This window comes from Castor canadensis, chromosome 3 (assembly GCF_047511655.1).
Source record: "Castor canadensis chromosome 3, mCasCan1.hap1v2, whole genome shotgun sequence".
NCBI classification, from domain to species: Eukaryota; Metazoa; Chordata; class Mammalia; order Rodentia; family Castoridae; genus Castor; species Castor canadensis.
In genome coordinates, this window is record NC_133388.1 from 95,549,614 (window position 1) to 95,570,365 (window position 20,752).

Sequence of the window (20,752 nt, forward strand, 5' to 3'; positions counted from 1 at the left end):
ATCTAACCTCAACATGGCAATTTAGCTCCCCATTGTCTGTGCCAACTCTCAGATCTCTGTCTGCCAGCAAGACCCCATGAGCTGCCCCACCTGGCTCTCTCCAGCTGGCTCAGACAGACCTTCTCCTTCCTGCTGACCCACTGTGTACCCTGTCCTCGATCGTGCACCTTGCCCTCTGTGGTGCACTCTGTCCTCTGTGGTGCACCTGCATCCTGTCCTGTGCAGTTCAGACAGACCCCCTTGGTTGGCCTCTCGTACTTCTTTCTTGTTTTAGTGCTGATTTCACCACACTGTACTATAAGCCAGCATGTCCTTCTTTCCTCTGTGATTTCTAAACTGGGGAGACTGGGTGTCTTGTATTAATCTTGCTGCAATCCTGTAAGAATGTGAGATGGAAGGAGGACTCCAGGTACTGTATGGGGGCCCCACCAACACCACACTCCTGTTCTTGCTGTTACCACAAATCAGACACCATTCTCCTCTCTTTGCTCATCCAAATCCTAACTCTTCTAAAGTGTGTTCAAAGCCAGCTTCTACAGGAAGCCTAGAGACCAGGCCCTCCCTGAACTTTCCTGGCCTTTCGTAGTCTTTAACACTTTCTGGGTGTGGAGAGATCCCCAGTGGACCAGATGTGTCCTCCAGGTTGGGCTCAGGCTCCCATGCAGCCTGCAGGCTAGTGGAAGAGGACAGTGCTGGGGGTGGGGGAGAAATCCTGGGGCCTTATAGAAGAGATTCTAAGCTGCACAGGGCCAGGCAAGGGAGTCAGCATCAGCTGTGGGCTCATCTAGCAACACTGGGGCTTCATCGTAGGGTCTGATGGTAGGAATGCAAGGGGAATGTAGGAGGAACCCAAGGAAGGGGTGGCTGCCAGTCTTTGAAGGAGTCAGGGCCTCCAGAATTCTGAGGATGCGACAGTGGTCAGACCATCTGTGGAGGGTGTGCTGGCCATGGGGGGCAGTGTGATAGTGGTCTGAATGATCAGGAGGCTGGTCCCATAGAATCAGGCTGCCTGATCCTGCTGAGGACCTCAGCAGGAGACAAGGAGGGGGTTGGTGAGTGCAGGACCCTCAGCTGCTGATGGCTGTCTCTGAAGGAGCTCGCAGCCGGCCAAGGCTTGGTACAGGGCATCCAGGATGGCCAAGGGACCAGATCTGGCTTCTGGAGAGAAAGGGTAGCAGGAAGCAGCATTAGTCTGCTTCAGCCCCACAGGGCTCCCTTCCTCCTCCCTGGGGCTGCCACCACCATGCTGGTACCACTCCCAGCCCTGTCCAGCTATCTCCCTCTCCCTGGTGTCCCTCCTCCACTGAGGACTCTTTGAGAGGAGGCTTCTAGCACATGCTTCCTTCTCTTCCTGGATGTCAGGGACCATTCAGGTCCCCAGAAAGGGCCAACAAGCAAAGGCTCACACCATTGGTCTCCCCATCAGCCTGCAATGCCCTCAGGCAGGGTGTGGCTGGCCCTGGTGAGATCTGGTGCCCTGACCTTTGTCCAAGCAGCAGGATCTGTGGCTTAGTGCTTCTGGGAAATAACCCAGCCCTTAGGTGTGGCCAGCACCTGACCCTCTGTGCTTGTCTCTTCATCTGTGGAATGGGGACGATAACTCCCTCCTTACATGGCAGCTAGAAGGATGTGGGGGGAACTGAGACACCTCCCCAGAATTTGGCCCACAGTAAGCCCAGTGAGCACGCCAGCCCCGAACAGTCCCCTTGCTGGATGTGACCATTGTGGCTTCTGTCTGTGTGTCTGCCTGGGGCTTCTGCATCTCTGCTCTTGGTAAACTGCTTTCTTCCCTTTCTGAAGTCTGCCCTAGACTTTACCCCTTGCATTGTTCAGGCAGGAACAATGTCACCATTTTGCAGACAAGACACTCAGGGCAGTGCTGGAGTTTCCTGGTCAGGATTCCCCCAGCAGCTGTCTAGGCTCTGTGGGATGGGGCATTCTCCTACCCTGTGTGGGGTCCCTGCAAGTGTCCAGCGTGCACAGCAAGATCTTTCCCAGGGCTCTCTTTGATATGTTCTTCAAAAGAAATGGAGAGAGGGCTGGATCAGTGACTTCTGTGGAGCTCCCTGGGCTCAATAAAGTGACTGCATCATCCCTTCCTGACCTCCATCACCTCTTCCTCTCCCATCACCCCTTCCTCCCCTATCACCCCTTCCTGCTCCATCACCTCTTCCTCCTCCATCACCCCTTCCTCCCCCATCATCCTTTCCTGATCTCCATTACCTCTCCCTCTCCCATCACCTCTTCCTCCCCCATCACCTCTTCCTCCCCCATCACCCCTTCCTGCTCCATCACCCCTTCCTCCCCCATCACCCCTTCCTCCCCCATCATCCCTTCCTGTCTCCCATCACCCCTTCCTGATCTCCGTCATCTCTTCCTCTCCCATCACCCCTTCCTCCCCCAGCACCCCTTCCTGCTCCATCACCCCTTCTTCCCCATCACCTCTTCCTCCCCCATCACCCCTTCCTCCCCCATCACCCCTTCCTGCTCCATCACCCCTTTCTTCCCCATCACCCCTTCCTCTCCCATCACCCCTTCCTGCCTCCCATCACCCCTTCCTGTCTCCCATCACTCCTTCCTCCCCATCACTCATTCCTCCCCCATCACCCCTTCCTCTCCCATCACCTCTTTCTGCCCCCATTACCCCTTCCTCTCCCATCGCCTCTTCTGCCCCCATCACCCCTTCCTCCCCATCACTCCTTCCTCCTCCATCACCCCTTCTTCCCCATCACCTCTTCCTCCCCCATCACCCCTTCCTCCCCCATCACCCCTTCCTGCTCCATCACCCCTTTCTTCCCCATCACCCCTTCCTCTCCCATCACCCCTTCCTGCCTCCCATCACCCCTTCCTGTCTCCCATCACTCCTTCCTCCCCATCACTCATTCCTCCCCCATCACCCCTTCCTCTCCCATCACCTCTTTCTGCCCCCATTACCCCTTCCTCTCCCATCGCCTCTTCTGCCCCCATCACCCCTTCCTCCCCATCACTCCTTCCTCCTCCATCACCCCTTCCTCCCCATCACCTCTTCCTGCCCTCAGGCTGTGCACACTGGCATCTCAGAGACTTTTGGGGGGTGATGGAACAGTGTGCAGGCTCTATCCCACCAAAGACCATGTATTTAAGGATTGCCTTAATGTGGGACATAAGCACTTGGGAAATAACCATGACTAAGAAGTGCTTTTATGAATCATTCATTTGAACCATTTTAACCAATAATAAAAAGCAATGTTAAAAAAAATAAAATAAAAGAGCCAGGCATGGTGGGGCACATCTGTAATCCCAGCACTTGGAGATTGAGGCAGGATGGTTACATAATGAGACACTGTCTCAAAAAACAAATAAAAAAATGAAAGAGAGAGAGAGAGAGAGAGAGAAATTTTCCCAAAGCCACCCAGTTGGAGGTGGCCCAGTATTTCGCTGGGCTGCATGGCCCAGGCCTGTACTGGGAATGCTGCACCTCAGGACCCATCTGCAGCTCTCTGCTTGCCCAGGTTGGGTGACACTGGGTGACATCAGCTGCCTTGTGTCCCCAGCAGCCTGAGGCACAGCAAAGATCCTGCTCAGGATTTGGGTCCTGTGTCCGCCTCATGCTGGCTGTACAGTCCTGGCTCAGTGGCCTTTTGTGCCTGTCGAGGTGGTGCACAGTTTCTTCCTTCACTCTGCAGCACAGCAGATCATGGTGATGCATTACTGGAAATGGATCACCCATGATCCTAGGGGAATGGACTTGGTTACATTGCATTTCTTTGAAAAGCGTGGATGTGGTCTGCTACATTTCTCTTTAGTGATTTTGCTGCTGTAAGCAGCTTACAACTCATTTGTCCTCCTCTGACCTTTAGTTCACAGTAACCCCAGCATCCTAACACGACCTGGGAACTCCCTCTTTTCTGCTGGCCTCTCCGAGCCTCCATCAGTCAAATAGATGGCACCTGCAAGCCTCCTACCCACAACTCCGGGGCTGCCTACCAAGTCTCGGAGCCTCTGCAGGAGCTGCAGCACGTCCACCACCTTCTCCTCCAGCAGCAACAGCTGTACCCGCTCCGTCTCTACCATCTGCAGCTCCAGCCGCAGGTGCTCGCTCTCCACCACCTTCTGCTGCAGCTCTGCCTGCGGGAAGGCAGGAGGTGGGAGGGAAAGTGTCTCAGTGTAAGGACTAATGCTTTCACAGAGCTCATCTTCCTGGCCTACCCCAGCTTGCCCAGTAGCCAGGCAAGTAAACCATGCTCTATCTCAGGGTGGTGCTGAGGCCCAGAGAAGCTGAGTACCTGGCCCCAAATTGCAAGGTGAGCAGGACTGACGTAGAGTATGGGTTTTTCTTTCCTATTCTAAGGGCTCTGTTCTCCCTCATCTTCTCTAAGCTTTTGATTTGTTTCTGTGTGCTGGGGTTTGAACTCAGGGCTCTGGTTTGTTTTTTAATAAGTTTGGTTGATGGCAAGCAGTAGAAACCCACCTGGCTAGCTTAAACAGACAAAGAAGGTACTGGTAGGCTACTGAGCCTGTAAAACAGGCAGAATACACGTGTGTGCTATACGTGTGCAGTGAGTGTGTACTGGTGGTGAAGAGCCACGAATCCACCAGAATGCCAGTGGAGCGTCCCATGGCCGTCTTCTTCTAATGCAGGCATGCAGCCGGCCTGCATCTGGTGAGCATCCCTTGGCACAAAGACAGGAGAAGGAGGCGGCTGCCTTGGTGTGCTGTGGCTTTGGGCAGGAGGACACAGGTCCTGTGCCTTGGTCCATCATAGTGAGGACTTGGCTCATTTTCAACCCTGTAGTCTTGAAATTTACTCAGAAAAGAGGCAATGGCTGTGACTGACAGTTTACCTCCAGGTGGCCTCCAGCCCTGCACATCACTGATCAGCACCCTTTCCCAGCACAGAGGCTGTGGCTTTCCTGAAGGACATCTGGCCAGCAAGACCAAGGCCTCAGGGAAGGCTGAGCCATGGTGGTGAGAATATGGATGAAAACCCTGACATATGAGATCACCTAATACAAGAATGCTAGAGAATGTCTTTCCAGATGGTGGGGACTGTGGCCCTTCACCACCAGTGCACACCCACTGCATATGTGTGTACTCATACTTATATTCTGCCTGTTTTATAGATAAATAAGCTGAGGTGCAGAAGCATCAAGTAACCTTCTCAAGGTCACACAGGCCTAGAGTCAGGACTGAGGGCAGTGCCATGCTGGTTAGCACTGGCTCCTGCTCTGGTGAGTTGAGTTTCATCTGAATTAAGTTCTGTTCAATAGCAATCCTGGGAAGCCACTGTTTAGGACTGAGCTCCTGGCCTGGGCCCCCACAGAGCAGGCTAAAGATCAGAATGGAGCCCCTCAGCCTAGAGCACATCACTAAGCTGAAACTTTCTGAGAAATCAGGAGAGGGTGGACAGATTTCCCCAGGCCAGTTGCTCCCTCTGCCATAATCCTTACAAGAAGATGTGACAAAGTAAACCAGTTCTATTTCTATTATCCCATCTTCCTCTGTGCACCTCACAGGGACAGTGACTTAGAAGTGAACAACTGCTCTCTGTGTCTGCTGTCTTCAGTCTTTTCTATCTACAAAACTAACATCCTTGGCTCAGCTCATTGGAACATACTGTTAGATGGAGTGAGGTGTTGCCTGATTCTAGAATCACAAACGAAGCTAATTATAATCTTAAAACTAACTTGTTATGATTTTGTCCTTTGACAACTCTTAGATTTTTCAGGCTTATTATAGGGGAGGTGCCCCCCAACCCTGTGCACCACCCCTCCCCCTGAAGGCAGAGGTCCCAGAATCACAGGTGGTACAGATTCTGTCTCATTGGAAGGCTTAGAAGCAGCCACATTGGCTCCCCATTAATGACATTCAGCTTTTTCCCTTCCTTCCTTTCTTCCTTTTGAGACAGGGCTTTGCTATGTTGCCCAGGCTGCCCTTGAACTCCTGGGCTCAAGCCATCCTCCTGCCTCAGCCTCCGCAGTAGTTGGGACTACAGGCGTGTACCACAAGTGGCTGACATTCATCATTTCCTTTTGCAAACATCAAAGTGTCCAGTTCACCTCAGTACTTAGGCCTGCTTTCTTCTGTCTGGTCTCTGATTTCACACTCTAACGGGTGTCACCTAAACAGGACCCAGTGCTCTCTTTTTCCAGAGGATGGAGCAGAATAGCTGCTGTGGTTTAATGGGCACACTGATGTGGCTGAGGGCACAGTTTCTGAGCAATGATTTCCTTCAAACCATTCCTTACCTATCTCATTGTGCTCCTTGACCGTAAAATGACTTTTTCCCTCCCTTCCTTCATTTTTTTCCCTTTTTTTTGGCAGTACTGGGGTTTGAACTCAGAGCCTTGCACTTGCTAGGTAGGTGCTCTACCACTTGAGGCACTCTGCCAGCCCTGTTTTTGATGGATATTTTTGAGATAGGGTCTCACGAACTGTTTCCCTGGGCTGGCTTCAAACCATAATCCTCCTGATCTCTGCCTCCCGAGTAGCTAGGGTTACAGGAGTGAGTGGTTGGTGCCTGACCCACTTTTATTTTTTTGTGCTGGGGATGGAAGCCAGGCATCCTGTGCTAGGCAACACTACCACTGAGCCCCTGCCCTTGATCTTAAATGAGAGAGGGCATGTCAGTGCCCAGCACAGCTTATGTGCTGTGTGTGGAAGGTGGTATCATTTCTAAGTTATCATTTACAAAGCTAGAACAGTATCCAACCATACATCTTTAACAGCACATTTAGAATTTCAGAGATGTAAGTGTAAAATGATCCTATATCAAAACCAGTAGGCAAAAGTGCAGTGGGTCAGTGGAAGGACAGCTGTCAGTGGCATTGTTTAGCCACTAGGGACATGAAAAGTTGCTACAGGCCTGACAGACAAAATGACAAGTGCTAAGAGGTCTTATTGAAATTAGAGGTTACTGGGTATTCAGCATCCCTCCTGCTGCTTCTTGCTACATCACTTCCTCTGACTGTGGGCAGTCAATCACAGAACCTGCCTTCATACCACCAGTATTGCCTGAGGCTGAGACTCATTTTCCCCCTGGGGTTTCTCATTGGTCTGCAGAGACTAGAGACGTCAGTCTCCCCTTCCCTCACCCCTCTGAAGCCAGGGAACGTGAGGCCAGAAACCAGAGAAATTCACAACAGATTGTAGGACTATGTCAAAATCCCTGGACCCAGCTGTTCCTGAGGCTCGTGCCACCTTGTTCTCAGCCCCATGTTCTCATAAGTTCCTGCTTTGCATCTGAGCTAATCTGAGATGGGACCCTGTAACCTGCAACCCAGAGAGTTCCCATTGCATCTGAGTCAAAGGAAATCACATCTGAGTGCCAATGTGTGCATCTGTGAATGGAGTCCAGGACCTCAGGTCCTTCCAGCGTGACAGACTCCATCTTGGGGCTTTACTGACCTCCTCTCCAGGTGTGCCCAGGGCCTTCCTGCTACAACCTTGGGCCTGCCGCTGCTCTCCCAGCCTGGTGATGTGGGCCTCCAGTTCCCTCAGGGTGCAAGTGTGGTTGGCATTACCACAGTGGCTGGAGTAGGTCCTGGGTGTCTTGACCATCTGATCATGGCACCTGCAGAGGAGAGCATCAGCACTGTCCCCACAGTGATGCTATTCTGGTGCTCCAGCCTTAGAGAACAGGCCTCATCGTCAGGCCTGTCTCCTAAAATCAAAGCCAGGGTGCAGTACCCATCTGCCCAGCACCTTCTTGTGGCCCCCAGTCACACAGAGAAACTGCCAAAGACCTCACCCCTGACCTCTGTGACCCTCTTCCAATCCCTCTGCTCAGTCTATCCAAGTTACTGTGGCCTTCTCACTCTCCCTCTAACATGCCCCAGGGCCTTTGCACTTGCTGTTCTTGTTTCTGGAATGCTCTTTCCAGATCATCTGCATTGCTTACTCCTGCATTTCCTTCAGGTCTCTTTTCAATAGCACCTTCACAGAGGTGCTTCCAGCACCTTGTCCCCCTCCGCCCTGGCTCTTTTTCACACCTGTCACACTCACTAGAGTAGAGGACCCAGGACAGCAGAGATATTGTCTTGTTTGTTCTTTTTGCAGAGCCTTAAATTTGCCATGCACTGGGTCACTGTATAATAAATGCTGCATTGAAGTAAATATAGCTGCAGTGGTTGGGAATGGCTGAGAGTGCCAGTGAATCTGGGACAGTGGCCAGGGAATGGCGGGGGGCTGTGACTGAGAGGTCTTGCCTTTAATCCTGACCTATGCTGTGGTTGGCTTGTCATTGCCCTGTGACAGACAGCCTCAGAGGGGCTGGCAGGGGGTCAGCCTGGGAGGGCTCAGCTTCAAGCTGCCACTGTGGAGGGGCCTGCAGAGTGCAGCCTTCCTGGGGCTTTGTCCTTCACTTACTGGCTGCCACAGCCTGAGGGCCTCTGCTCCTCCTGCCATTCCTCCTCCTCTTCATCCTCCTCTTCAGAGGCAGCCTGGCCCTCCACAGAGCGGAAGAGCTGCTCGTCCACTGTTGGAGCGGGGACAGGGGACTCAGCGTGGGGACCAGCCAGCCTGCCCCAGGGGAAATGTGGATGGTAGTAGGGAGGAGCTCTGGGGGTCCTGAGTCCTAGGCTCCTGTGAGGTGAGGTCCCATGTGGGTGTAACCTCTCCATGTGACTGGCTCAGGACTCCCTGGGATTCCACACAGGGGTTTGGGGGAGACAGCCTTGTTTTCTCCTAGGACACAGCCAGGCATGCCTGTGGCCTCATTAGGGAGCAGTTTCCATTTTGTGACAGAGGACCTGGGCCAAGGAATGTGCCACCCTTGAGGAGCTGGGCTCTGCAGGGTGGGGGCACCAGGTCAGACAGCTTTTCAATTCTCCTATTTCAGAGGATGCAGAGGTAGGGGGTGTCCCACATGTGACTGTCTGTGGTTCCCAACATTGCTGGGTCTTTGTGGCTCCTGCCTTGCTGGGCACTAGAAACCCCAAGTCTGCTGTGGTCACCCTGTATTCTCTGTCAGTCCCTGTCCCCAGGATTAGCCCTGATTCTCCTCAGTGATGCTGGCCCTTTGTACCTCAGCTAGGAGCTGTGAGTCCAGTGGGCAATCACAGGTAGGCCAACCTGGCCATGGCCACAGAGTCAGGAAGAGCTGGGGACCCTTGGAAGCCAGTGAGACTTGGGCCAAGAAAAGACTCAGGCTTGCAGGGAGGAGGTCGTCCTCTTCCTGGGTGGAGAACCTTTGGGCTGCTGGGAGCGGGGCTGCCTCTGCCTGGGGACACTGGGTGGACTGAGACCAGATCAGTGCAGGGCAGCATGCCAAGCCCCACAGGTTGCCTGAAACCTACTTGGACTTGTCAGTTATGTGACCAAAAGTTCCTTTTTAACCTGAGTGGCGTTGGTCACTGATCTGAAGTTTGTACACAAACAGTGCTGTTGTGATTGAAGTTTAAAACAAAACGGGTTATGAGCTCTCCTCAGTGCAGGGCATCTTGGTGGCCTGGTGTCTGTGTTTTAAGGCTCTCAGTGGATCCTGGCCACTTGGTGGGTTTGGGACCTCAGACTCAGGGAGCCCTGGTCCCAGACACCATTGCTCAGCCTGGCCTTTCCAGCCATGGTTCCTAGGGCTCTTCTGCCTACTTAAGTGTCCCAGACAGAAGGACAACCAGGTAACTGTTTTGTGACCTTTTGGTGATGCATTTCCAATAGTGACAGTGCCCTTCTCAATGTGTATCCCCTGGTGTGTGTGCATGTGGTGCTTGCACCAGGGACAGGAGAGGGGTTCTGAGGACAGGTGTAGGGGATGGAGACTCAGCCCTGCCTATGGTGGAGCAGGTGAGCCCTTTGAGATACTCCATCTGCACCAGGTTCTTAAGGTCCAGGTGCTTATGATGATGGCCTGGGAAGGGGCTCTCTTGGGGTTGGGAAGCCAGCCCAATGGCTGGGGAGCAGGGTTCTGTGTGGGGCCAGATGGTGGCATTAGTGCTGGTGGTGCCTGGGAGAGGGTTGGGGTGCAGCGGGGACCCACATGGGCCTGGAGCAGGATGAGCAGAGACAGACCTTCCTCTGGGGCTCGGCTCTCCAAGCTGCTGTCTGACTGCCAGGTGCCCTTTGGAGAGGCATCTGGGTCTCTGGTCCCATGGTCCTCAGGTTCGCCACTCTCATTTTCTAGCTCTGGGCTGGCTCGTGAGGATCTTGGGAGCTTAGGACCTTCTGACCTGTGGGCAGGGGAGACAAGAGTGGGCCACTTTGCAAGTGAGAGGAGAAAATCAACAGGATGAAGGTTATGTGACCAAAAGGGACATGGAGGACTGAGAAAACTAACAAAGGAAGCCTCCTGATTAACTGCAAAAGTGAGAAACAGGATGACACATTCTGTGTTTGGTCTAAGAATAAGAGCATTGTACTTCAGTCATGAAACTTTTTAAAAGAGAATGAATGAAAATATTGCCTGTTTTTATTAGACAAATAGTACCATAAGCTCATTTTAAAGAATCTTAGTCTTATTTTTCATTCTTTTCAGTCCCCATTTTAAGTGGGTTCACTTTGGTGGATTTCCCAGGACCACATTTGATTGGACAAAGACCCTGGGCCTCAACTCTGGAGCTCAGGAGCTCCACAGGCCGCAACCACCTGTCAGAGGATCAGCAGTGGGTGACAATCAGGTGGGAAAGGCCAGAGGAACTGGCACAGGCAACTTGGGTGGGCAGCAGGTGGTGCAGGGCAGGGAGCAGGTGGGACACAGGGAGGACATGGGTAGAGCAGGAAGGGAGTAGGTGGCACAGGACAGGGTGTAGGTAACTCAGGTGGGATGTGGGTGGCACAAGGCAGGATGCAGTTGGTGCTGGTGGGGCACAGGGAGGATGTGGTGCAGGTAGGGCACAGATGGCACAGGGCAGGGTGTGGGTGGCGTAGATGGGGTGCAGGTGGGGTGTGGGTTGTGTAGGCTTTGGCTCCTGTGGACTCAGCACTCAGAGGCTGATGGCACCTGGACAACCTCCTGGGACCCCCACATCTACAACTGACTCAGGGGCCAATGAGACATGCGGAGCTGTCTCACACTAGGAGAGGTTGAGGACCAGGTCCAGAACTGTAACACCCTTTGTGATGGGGGTGAAAGGACTCTCTAGATGCTGGGGCTACTGACAAAGCCTAAAGCGGCCCCCCAGGAACAGGGTTCTTAGTAATGTCATATGAGTTGCTAGGTCAGGCTTTACCTAAAGTCAAGGGTGAGCCTGAGCTTTTGTGATCTATGAGCCCTAACTCTTATTCAGGTTCACCCAGGGCTTAGCATCAGCCAAAGGTGCTGCCCACCTCTTTCCCACATGGAAGTGGTAGTTGTAGCAGGTGGTCTTCTATTGAGCCAAAGCACTTTCAAAAGGGTGCTTACAATAAATGTTTATCAGTAATAGTATTTTAGCAAGACTAACAGTGCTCCAACAATGCTTAACTTCTGTCCCAGGGAAAAGTGGGTTCCTCTACCTTGTACTGCACTTCAGCCCAACAGAAGACCTGTGATTGGTGCAAACACAACTTTTATTTGCATAATGGCTATACTGTGATTAGAGTAAACATAAGTGGACTGTTGTGATTGGTGCAGGACCTCCTCCCAACCCCTGCTATATAGGTAGGCTGCTCAACTCCCTTTGTGAGCACCTGGGAGGTGTGCTCCTTTCTGGAGCACTCTGCTGTCACCGTATCAGGTCTCAATAAAGGCTTTCTCTTGAGGGACCTTTCCACCTTTCCTGATCTGTAACAGGAAGAGAAGAAGCAGTGGTGGCAAGGAGGAAGCAAGCTGACCAGTGTGGTCAGGGGCAAGAAGTACCTAGAGTACACCTGTGGGTAGTGGAGATGCAACACTTAAGCCCTGACCCCTGTGCTGCCACCTAGCTGTCAAAGGCCTAGGGCTGACTGCTGTTGCCCCTGCTATCTACACTGTGCAAATACTTCAATAGCTCAGAGCAATTGGTAGAGCTTCTTGCCTACCCATGACTTCTCTGTGTTGTAACATAAGTTCCCCCTCTGCCCTGGAAAAAGCCAGACCTGATTTTATGTGTGAGTGCTGCTGTGACTTACTCAGAAGCCTGGACAAGATGCCAAGGTCAAGCTGGAGCTGTTCAGAAACTAAAATATGCAAAAGCACAGGTTGGTGGCTCCAAAGCTCTCCCAGGGAAGGAAGCTGAGCCAGTGCTGGTGGCACTAAGGTATGCGTGTGTGGCTTTGTACCCAGAGGTCTCAAGCAAGCGACATCATTGTTTTACCGTTTGAAGACCAGTCTTTACCATCTGGTTATGTTTGATTTGTTATTTGCGTGTTCTTGGACCATGTTAGCTCTGTTTTCTCTGTCAAATGCTACAGATAGGTCAGTTTTTCTTGATCTGAAGTTGGGTTGTCTTTGGCTTTGATACATTGATATAGCTCTAAATGTATGTCTAGTTAGTCTGAAATTGGAAAGTATATATGTGAATATATCAACTTGATACCTGAATCTATGAGGATGTATTTAATTTGAAGGTTTGAAATATGTGATATTTAAATGTTATCTCTAGAAAAGTTGGGGAAAAGGCCTTGAGAAAACTGAAGTGTCATAACACAGGGCTGTGATCCCAGCAATGTGGGAGGTCATAGGTAGGAGCATCGTGGTCTGAGGCTGGCCCTAGGCAAAAACATGAGACCCTACATGAAAAATAACTAAAGCAAAAAGGGCTAGGGGCACGGCTCAAGTGCTCGATTTCCTGCCTAGCAAGTATGAGGCCCTGACTTAAAACCCCAGAACCACCAAAAAACAACAAAAACAATAAAGTTGGATTGTTTCTCTTTGTTCTAGTCACAAAAGGCCCTTTATACAACAGGTATGTCTATAAATGCTGGAGAATGTTGGGTACTTGTCAACTCGAACATTTTAGAACAGCTAGTAGTCTAGTATGTATTCTTGTAGCATCTTTCACAGTAGAGCACAGTTAATGAGAGCCATGACTTACATTTTAAATCTCATTTTGGTGTGTGTTACTAACCTGTGTGGTTTTGTGATTTTTAGAACTTATCTTTGAAAAAAATAAAAGATTCTATAGATAATTAAACAAGGTTATAACTTAGTGTTATCCACTAGTCTAAGTAGTAGATTATGTCCTGAAATAAATAAGTGGTTGTTATAAAAAAAAGAAAATAAAAAGAAAAAGGAAGGAAGGAAAGAAAGAAGGGAGGAAGGAAGGAAGGAAGGAAGGAAGGAAGAAAGGGGCTGCATTGGAAGTAAATTTCTTGGTTCAGCCATGTGAGAAGGACTTCAGAGGGTGGAGTTACAGAGCTTGAGCTTGAACCAGACAATATCTGCATCTTCCCACTATGAGATGCTTCTTTGTTTCCCCCTAAACTATTTAAGAGCTTCGAGAAGCAAAATGAGATGAGGAACAGCCAAGAGTTTCCTACCATAGGCTGGCTGGAGTGGACTGGATCCCACACTACACCTCCACACACAACTCTGAGGTTTCAGAAACCCTGTTCAGGTACAGGGTCCTACATGAACAGCAAGCATGGTTATAGCTAAGCCTTTCAGAGTGCTAACCAGCTGTGAGGCAATGTTGTAGTACTTTAAACCTAATGAGATAGCTACCATCATTGTCCCCATGTTTCAGAGGAGGAATCCAAAGCAGAGAGCTGAAGTAACCTTCCCAAGCTGCATACCTCAGAGATGGAAGGGTCCTTACACTTCAGTGGGCCTGCCAGACAGCAGAGAAGCTCTGGAAGGACTCAGACCAGTGGCCATCTGCATTAGGTGAACACAGGTCACGTGATGAAGTTGGGATAAGAAAGCCTCTGAGCACAGGCCACTGGAAAGCAGGACAGGGAGAACGTGCTATGGAATTTTCCAAGGAGTCAAATATGTTGCAGAGAAGCCACATTTTCCAGGGCTGGGCTGTGCTGCTCACCTAGTACTTGGTATCCAGCTGCTTCCACCACTGCCCCACTCTCTACTGGACCATTCCTCAGGGTCCTTGAGACAACCAGCTCTGAGAAGGCATTGCAATGAGCATGCCTCCCTGCCTGCAAACCTATCTGCTAGGCTTCAAAAGCTCTCCTGTGAGATGTTGGAGTTTCTGGGAGGCGTCTGGGAGCTGCAGAGGTACTGTGGTCCAGAAGTCATTGCTGGAGTGAAAGCAGGTGGTGGCTGCCCACTGTTTCTCACACCCTCCTTCCCTGACAGACCTCCTGTGTGGTTGGTTGGATGTCCCCTCCAGCTGGCCTCATTTGCACCCTCCCAGAGCTCCAGGCTCGCCTCTGATGGCTTCCTCCTGCTGCAGTCAATGATCACATATGGCTGCCCACCCAGCAGCTTACATAGCCTGACAAGGGCCAGATCTTGTTGTTCTTCTCTTTTCCCATCTTGGCAGCACCATCTGACAGGCCTGTCCCTTGGCTCTGTGATATACAGAGCCTGGCCGCAGGAGCCACCAAATCCGGCTTCCACCCTGCAGTACTGTGGCTTTGCTGCATGACCTCCACAGCTCCCTCCCTGTCTCTGAGCCATGGTAAGCAATAACAGGGCTCTGCCCTGGGCTGGGACCTGGGGTCCTGAAGATGAACTGAAATAACACAGAGCTTCTAAACATACGCAGCTATTATTTGAGGTGATTTTAGGTGGCGCTCAGATGAACAGGTACGTTGTGTGTTTTAAATAGTGACGCATAGACTATAATGTCTCCTAAGGATAAAAAGCACATTGATCTCAGCTTTAACTTTATGACAGTGATGTAACTTCCTTTTAAGATTATTTAAGTTGTGCTGGGGGTGTGATTCAGTGGCAGAGTGCTTGCCTCATATGTGCAAGATCCGGCTCCATCCCCAGCACACAAAAAGAAAAAAGTTAAGTAAAAGCAAGCCAATTTAAGGGAAAATAGTCATTAACTAATACAGTACTCTGTAGATGATGGCAAAGAATGGCACAGATCTTGGGGACACCCAGACTGGCAAATGCTTAGACACCAGCACAGAGGAAGCTCTAGCTCTTTCCTGCCCCTTGGCCTTCCTTACCTTGATCATTTTTTTGGGTATTGGGGTTTGAATCAGGGCCTTGTGCTTGCTAGGAAGGTGCTCTGCCACTTAAGCCATGTCACCAGACCTTACCCTCTTTTTTTTTTTTTTGGCAGTACTGGGCATTGAACTCTGGGCACTGGAGCCACTCCACCAGCCCCTCCTTACTCTGCCATAGTTTGGATCTGTAATGTTGTCAAAGGTCCTTGTGTTAAAAGCTTGGTCCCCAGCGTGGTGCTCCTGGGAAGGGGTGGAGCCTTTAGGAGGTGGGGCCTAGCAGGAGTCTTCAGGTCATTGAGGGTGTGGCCTTGAAGGTGACTGTGGACTCCCTGGTGCCTTTTTCTCTTCCTTTGCTACATGGCCTTTGAGGTGAGTGGTTTTGCTCTGCCACACACCCTTATCATGATATGCTGCCTCCCCACAGGCCCAAAGCAGCATGCTAGGCTGGCCATGGATGAAAAGCCTCCAAAACTGTGAGCCAGAATCAACCTTCTCCCGTGTTGTGCTGGAGGTTGAACCCAGGACCTCAGGCATGCTAACACTTGCCTTAACACTGAGCCTCAACCCCAGTCCCAACCTTTCCTCAAGCATTTTTTTTTACATTATAGTTGACTTAAAAAATTTTTTTATTATTGTCCTGGGGTAAATTGTAACATTTACCAAAGTTCTTACAATATTCACAGTTGAATTCACCCCATCTATCATTCTCCTTTACCCTCAGGTGTTTTGTTACAGTGATGGACGCTGACTAGTTTAGGTGGGCATTCTGGAACATCTCTCTGAAGCTCAAAATAAGCTAGATAAATAGTATGTCATATTTTTATACCTACTTTGAAAAATAAGTGTAATGATACCCTAATAGCAATTTAAGTATGAAAAAGAATTTTATGTGATTCAGCATATAAATACTCAGACATTAGGTATTTCAGATACTTAAGTCTATTTATAATAGATAAATTTGAATTTAAGAGGGATAAGGTTATATTAACTTGAATGTTGACACTTTTTCTATATTTGGCATTTTGAAGTATAGGCTAAAAAATTACATCAGATAAGTGCATAGAAAGATAGGTAAGCAGATATGTAGGAAAATAGGTAAGTCGGATGGCTGGCTGGATGGAGACACTAACAGGTGGACACAGCTCATGGGGTCTGAGCCTGATGACCTCCAGTGGACACAGGCATTCCTCCTCAGCTGGGTGAGGACCACAGGTGTTTTCACTGTCTGTGATGTGGCTCTGAAATGAGGAGCAGCTCTTGGAAAATTCCAAACAAAACAAAGTATAACCTTTCCTCAACTCACAAAACCTTGCATTCTTAGAAAATTCTTTGTACATTAAACTGTGAAAAAGATGTGTTTATACACAGAGCAGAGTTAGACTCTGATCTCAGATAATTACAGTAGAAACAAGTTTTCCACAGCACGCATGTCCAGCAAGACATGTGGAAGTCCTGTGTGGTTTGGGGCCACCTTGGTTGTATAGGCCCAGCAGCTCCTCTCTTGGGCGCTCTCACACCAGGCATGGTGCCACCTTGGGAGGTGGGAGGCTGGGCAGCCTGGGTGCTCACTGACATTGAGGATGTGGGGACTGCACTGAGGGGGAGGCGGTGAGTAGAGGGACATGGCAACAAGGTGGCTCTGACCCCAGCACTGATGAGAAGAGAAGCAGCAGAGTACTGTGTCATCCATGTAGGTGGAAAACAGACAAAACCACACATACTGCAAGAACACCTCTTCTATGGGAGGAGGAGTCCTCACAGTGCTTCCTGCAAATGCCTATCCTGATGAGGTACTGGACCCTACATGTACTGTGGTAAAGTTTAGAGATTAACAGCAGCAACTCACAAAAAGATACCGTATGGAGTAAAAGAAGGGCTACTTGACCACAAGCACAGTGATGATGGAGACAGCTGCTGAGTGACTAGGCAGGGGGCACGCACAGTGCAGGTAAACCTGATGAAGGGTTGATGCCCTTGTGGGCAGGACAGCAGGAAACGTGAGACTGCATCACACTGCTCAGGGAAGTGCTCAACTTAGACCTAGGAGTTGCTGACTTCTGGCATTTTCCATCTTCAGATTGTGACTGACCACAGGTAATGGAACCAAGGATGAGGGGGGTGATGATTGCACACAGAAACCACACAGGACTTCCTGCAGGGAAGGAGGGGATTGGGAAGAAGAGGGGAAAATCCATTCTTAGCCTGTCCCTTCCAAGTTTCCTGCTCAGAATGCCATAGTGTCAGAACTAGTGGCCACAGTGACAGCATACTGGTCATAAGGACAGAGCCATTTATTCCTTATTTGGGGCTTGAGCCTACTAGGGAGCGCTCTGCCACTGAGCTGCACCCCCAGTATGGCTGTCATTTAATCCAGGGGCCGGTAAACTTCCTCTGTAAAGGGCCAGGTAGTAAATGTTTCCGGGCTGTGCAGCCCACATGGTCATTGTAGCACAAACACAGCAACAAGAATTCATAAACAATGAACATGGCTATGTTTCAATAAAATATTTAGGGACACTAAAATTTGAGTTTCAAGAGTTTTTACATCATGAAATAGCCCTTTTTGAGTTTTTTCAACTGTTTAAAAATGTAAATCTTGTTTTTAGTTTGTGGACTGTCCAAAACCAATCATGGGGCAGGATTTGGCCTCAGGCTGCTGTTTGCCATCCCTGAGTTAACTGGTGACTTCTGTTTTCTGTGGAGCCCTGTCTGAGGACAGCAGCCTGGAGCCAAGGCCAGCCAGCACCCAGTGGACTTGTCAAGAGCACAGAATGATACAATGGAATAAACCACCCCCACCTGTGGGACAGAAAGACCACTCTGGCATACAGGAGGAGACTGTGACCTCTGCAAGACACAAGTTCATTGGTGGAATCTGAGGACATGGGGTGTGTAGAGTTGGGGTGATGGCCTCCCTGGCTGTCCACAAAAATCAGACCCCCAGCCACTGATTGTGGTTTTTGTGTTCACCACAATAAACCCTGGCAGGCCAGCCTTGGTGACACTTGTTGCCTCTCTCTCCTCACTTCCAGTGACCTGTCTGCCTCCCAGGGGTGGCACTGTGTTCACCTCTCTGGGGTAGGTAGAACTTCTAGGAAAGGCCCCTGAGATTCCACACCCTAGTTCCTGGGACCTGAATGAGTTTAGCCATTCCTGACTGGTATAGAGGAAGAAATCAAGGGATTTGAAGGGAGAGGAGACATGGGTCAGGTATTGCAGGCTGGAACAGAAGGGGTCCACTGGATAGAATAGCAAGGAAATAGGGTCTCATTCCAACAAGTACAAGGAACTGGGTTCTGCTTATACCTGAATAAACTTGGCAGGAGATTCTTCCCCAGACTCCCAAATATGGCCAAGGACCCCTTGATTTTGGCCTGTGAGACTCTGAGCAAAACCAGCTGAGCTGCCTGGACTTCTGGCCACAGACTCTGAGGTCACAAGTGGGCATGGTCTCAAGCCACTTAGTTTGTGGTTATTTGTCATGGTTGTGATAGAAACCAAACATGGTTCTGTGATGACAGCTTTGTCACCAGAGGCGGCCCTTGTGTAGGACTGGGAGGACAGTGGGCAGTCTGACTCATGGGCCTGGTGGAAGCAGTGTCTACGGGAAGCTTTTTCTCATACGGAAGCCTCGCTTTGCTCTTGAAGCCCACTTCATCCCAGGACCATCTTACCTGAGATCAACTGATTACAGATTTTAATACAACTGCAAAATACCTTCAGAGCAACCACAGGACACTTCACTGTGTCACATTGAAGTCTAGGCAAAGCTAGGTGTGGTGGCCGTGCCCACGATCAGCACTCAAGAGGCTGAGGCAGGAGGATCGGGAGGTCCACAGTGGCCTGGGCTACAAAGTGAGACTGTATCTCAAAAACCAAAAAAATCCACCAACCAACCAGCAAGAACAAAACTAAAGAAACAAAACTTCCAAAACAGAACAAAAATCAAAAACCAAAATAAAAAACTGAGATGACACTGAATCGAACCTCTTCTGGATGGACAAAGGCATGGCTATTTGCTTCTCTCTCTGAGCCACTCAGTGCCCCTGAAGCTTCAGGAAACCTTGGGGTTGTCAGGACACCAGATTGCAGGCAGGGCTGCTGGAGGCTGGAGTGGGTGGCCAGGCCATCGGTCCTCCCCCGAACCTACCCTGGGGGGGGTCCTGTGTTCTACACAGTGGCTTCCTTTGCCAAGAGGCGTTTCCTGAGTGAAGAAGCCTCGCAGGAAGCAGAACCCTGCTTGTGAAAACAAGAGAACAACAGGAGGAAGAAGAGGAGGAGTCAAAAATAAACCATGAGGAGGGAGCATGGGGACAGAACTTGGAGGCCCTTTGGGCTGGGAAGCATCCCTTGAGAGTCCTGCTCTTTGGTCCCCACTGTCCTTACTAGGCATGGTGAGAATATCTAGCAGATCTGGACATCTGTCTCTTAGGAGCAAGTGTCCTTCAAGGTCCTGTCTGCCCAAGTGCTGACTTTGCATTTGATCTATCACAGAGGAGTCATGAAGCTAACCACTGTCCTTAATGACATAATGGCCCCTTACCTTCTCCTGGAGGAGACAGACTTTAAGGAAGTTGTTGCAAAGATAACAAGTGATGGAGGACTGTGTGAGGTGACAGGGAGCAGGCTGACATGTGGGGTGTCTGGCTGAAGGATGGAGGTGACAGGTCAGGAGTGGCTAGGGGACCCCAGAGGGAGCAGCACATTCAGAGGGCCCTCGGAGGGGTTTGGTGGGCTCAAGGGACAAAATGATCAGTGTGGCTGCTGTGGTGGACTGCATGGCTGTCATGACCGTGGCAAGGAGTTGCAGCATGGTCATGGTTGGAGAAGTCAAAGTTTCCATGTGGATGTTCAGAAGACCACCCTAGTCCCATGTGGCCAGTGGCCAAAGAGGAGCTGGGACACTGGTTAGGAGCCTGGGATGGGTTCAGGGGCAGGGCTGGGGCTGGGCCAGGCAGTGGGTGTCATTGGAGAGGAGCAGGTGGATCTGTGATCAGTAGGACTTGGGGACACCACGGGGAGGGACATCTGGACTCTTTGCCTGTTCCCCCTCATTTGGTCAGTCCTCATCCAGGTCAGGTTCCAACTTGCTCAGACCTCTGCAGGGAACACAGACACTGTGAGCTCATGCTCAGCCCTGGATTTTTGCTGCCTGGTTTCCCATGCCCCAAAATATACAAGCCACTGGCTTCCTGTGACCACTCAAGTCTTAATTCCGTATCATCTCTTAGGAGAGATCACCTGGATGGGTTGATCTCCATACATTGAAGTGCAGACCCCTAGTTCCTCAGAATGACTACATTTGGAGACAGGGTCTATAGTGGGGGTGGTTGAGATAAAATGAGGTCCTTAGGTGGAATCCTGTATGACTGGGGAACTCGGGCACAGAGGCACTAAGAGAGAAGGTGCTGTGAGGGCAGCATCGAGCAGTGGAGGAGGAGGATCAGAAGAAGCCATCTTACTGCTCCTTGACCCAGACTTCAGCCTCCAGGACTGTGAGGCCCCAGTTGACATGCTACTCACTACAGCATCATGGGCTGATACTCATGCACCCCAACACCTCTCCCTCACCTGTTCATTCATTGCTGTTGTTGGTTAGCTGTCTCCCCTACAGGGGAGGAAAGGGCCCCCGCTGTGAGGGCTGGGGCCATGTCTCACTCATGGCTGCCTCTCTCCCACCCTGGGCAGCTCATGTATTCTACACCCTGGGAAGAATTTGGTTAAATAAAGAAAAAACAATGGCTATTTCTGTCAGAAAACCATGAAGAGACAAAATGAAGAGTCTTTGTCTCACCTG

At 50.5% G+C, this 20,752-nt stretch overlaps 1 protein-coding gene across 1 annotated transcript in view; it reads right to left on the reverse strand.

The window, feature by feature from the left end:
* Positions 1-1,027: 1,027 nt before the first annotated feature.
* Positions 1,028-20,752, reverse strand: part of LOC141421426 (EF-hand and coiled-coil domain-containing protein 1-like) — a 28,760-nt gene continuing 9,035 nt past the window's right edge. The window contains 6 exon segments of the mRNA XM_074066983.1: positions 1,028-1,158; positions 1,947-2,016; positions 3,967-4,107; positions 7,387-7,552; positions 8,347-8,455; positions 9,988-10,145. Coding sequence (XP_073923084.1) covers positions 1,028-1,158; positions 1,947-2,016; positions 3,967-4,107; positions 7,387-7,552; positions 8,347-8,455; positions 9,988-10,145 — 775 coding nt within the window.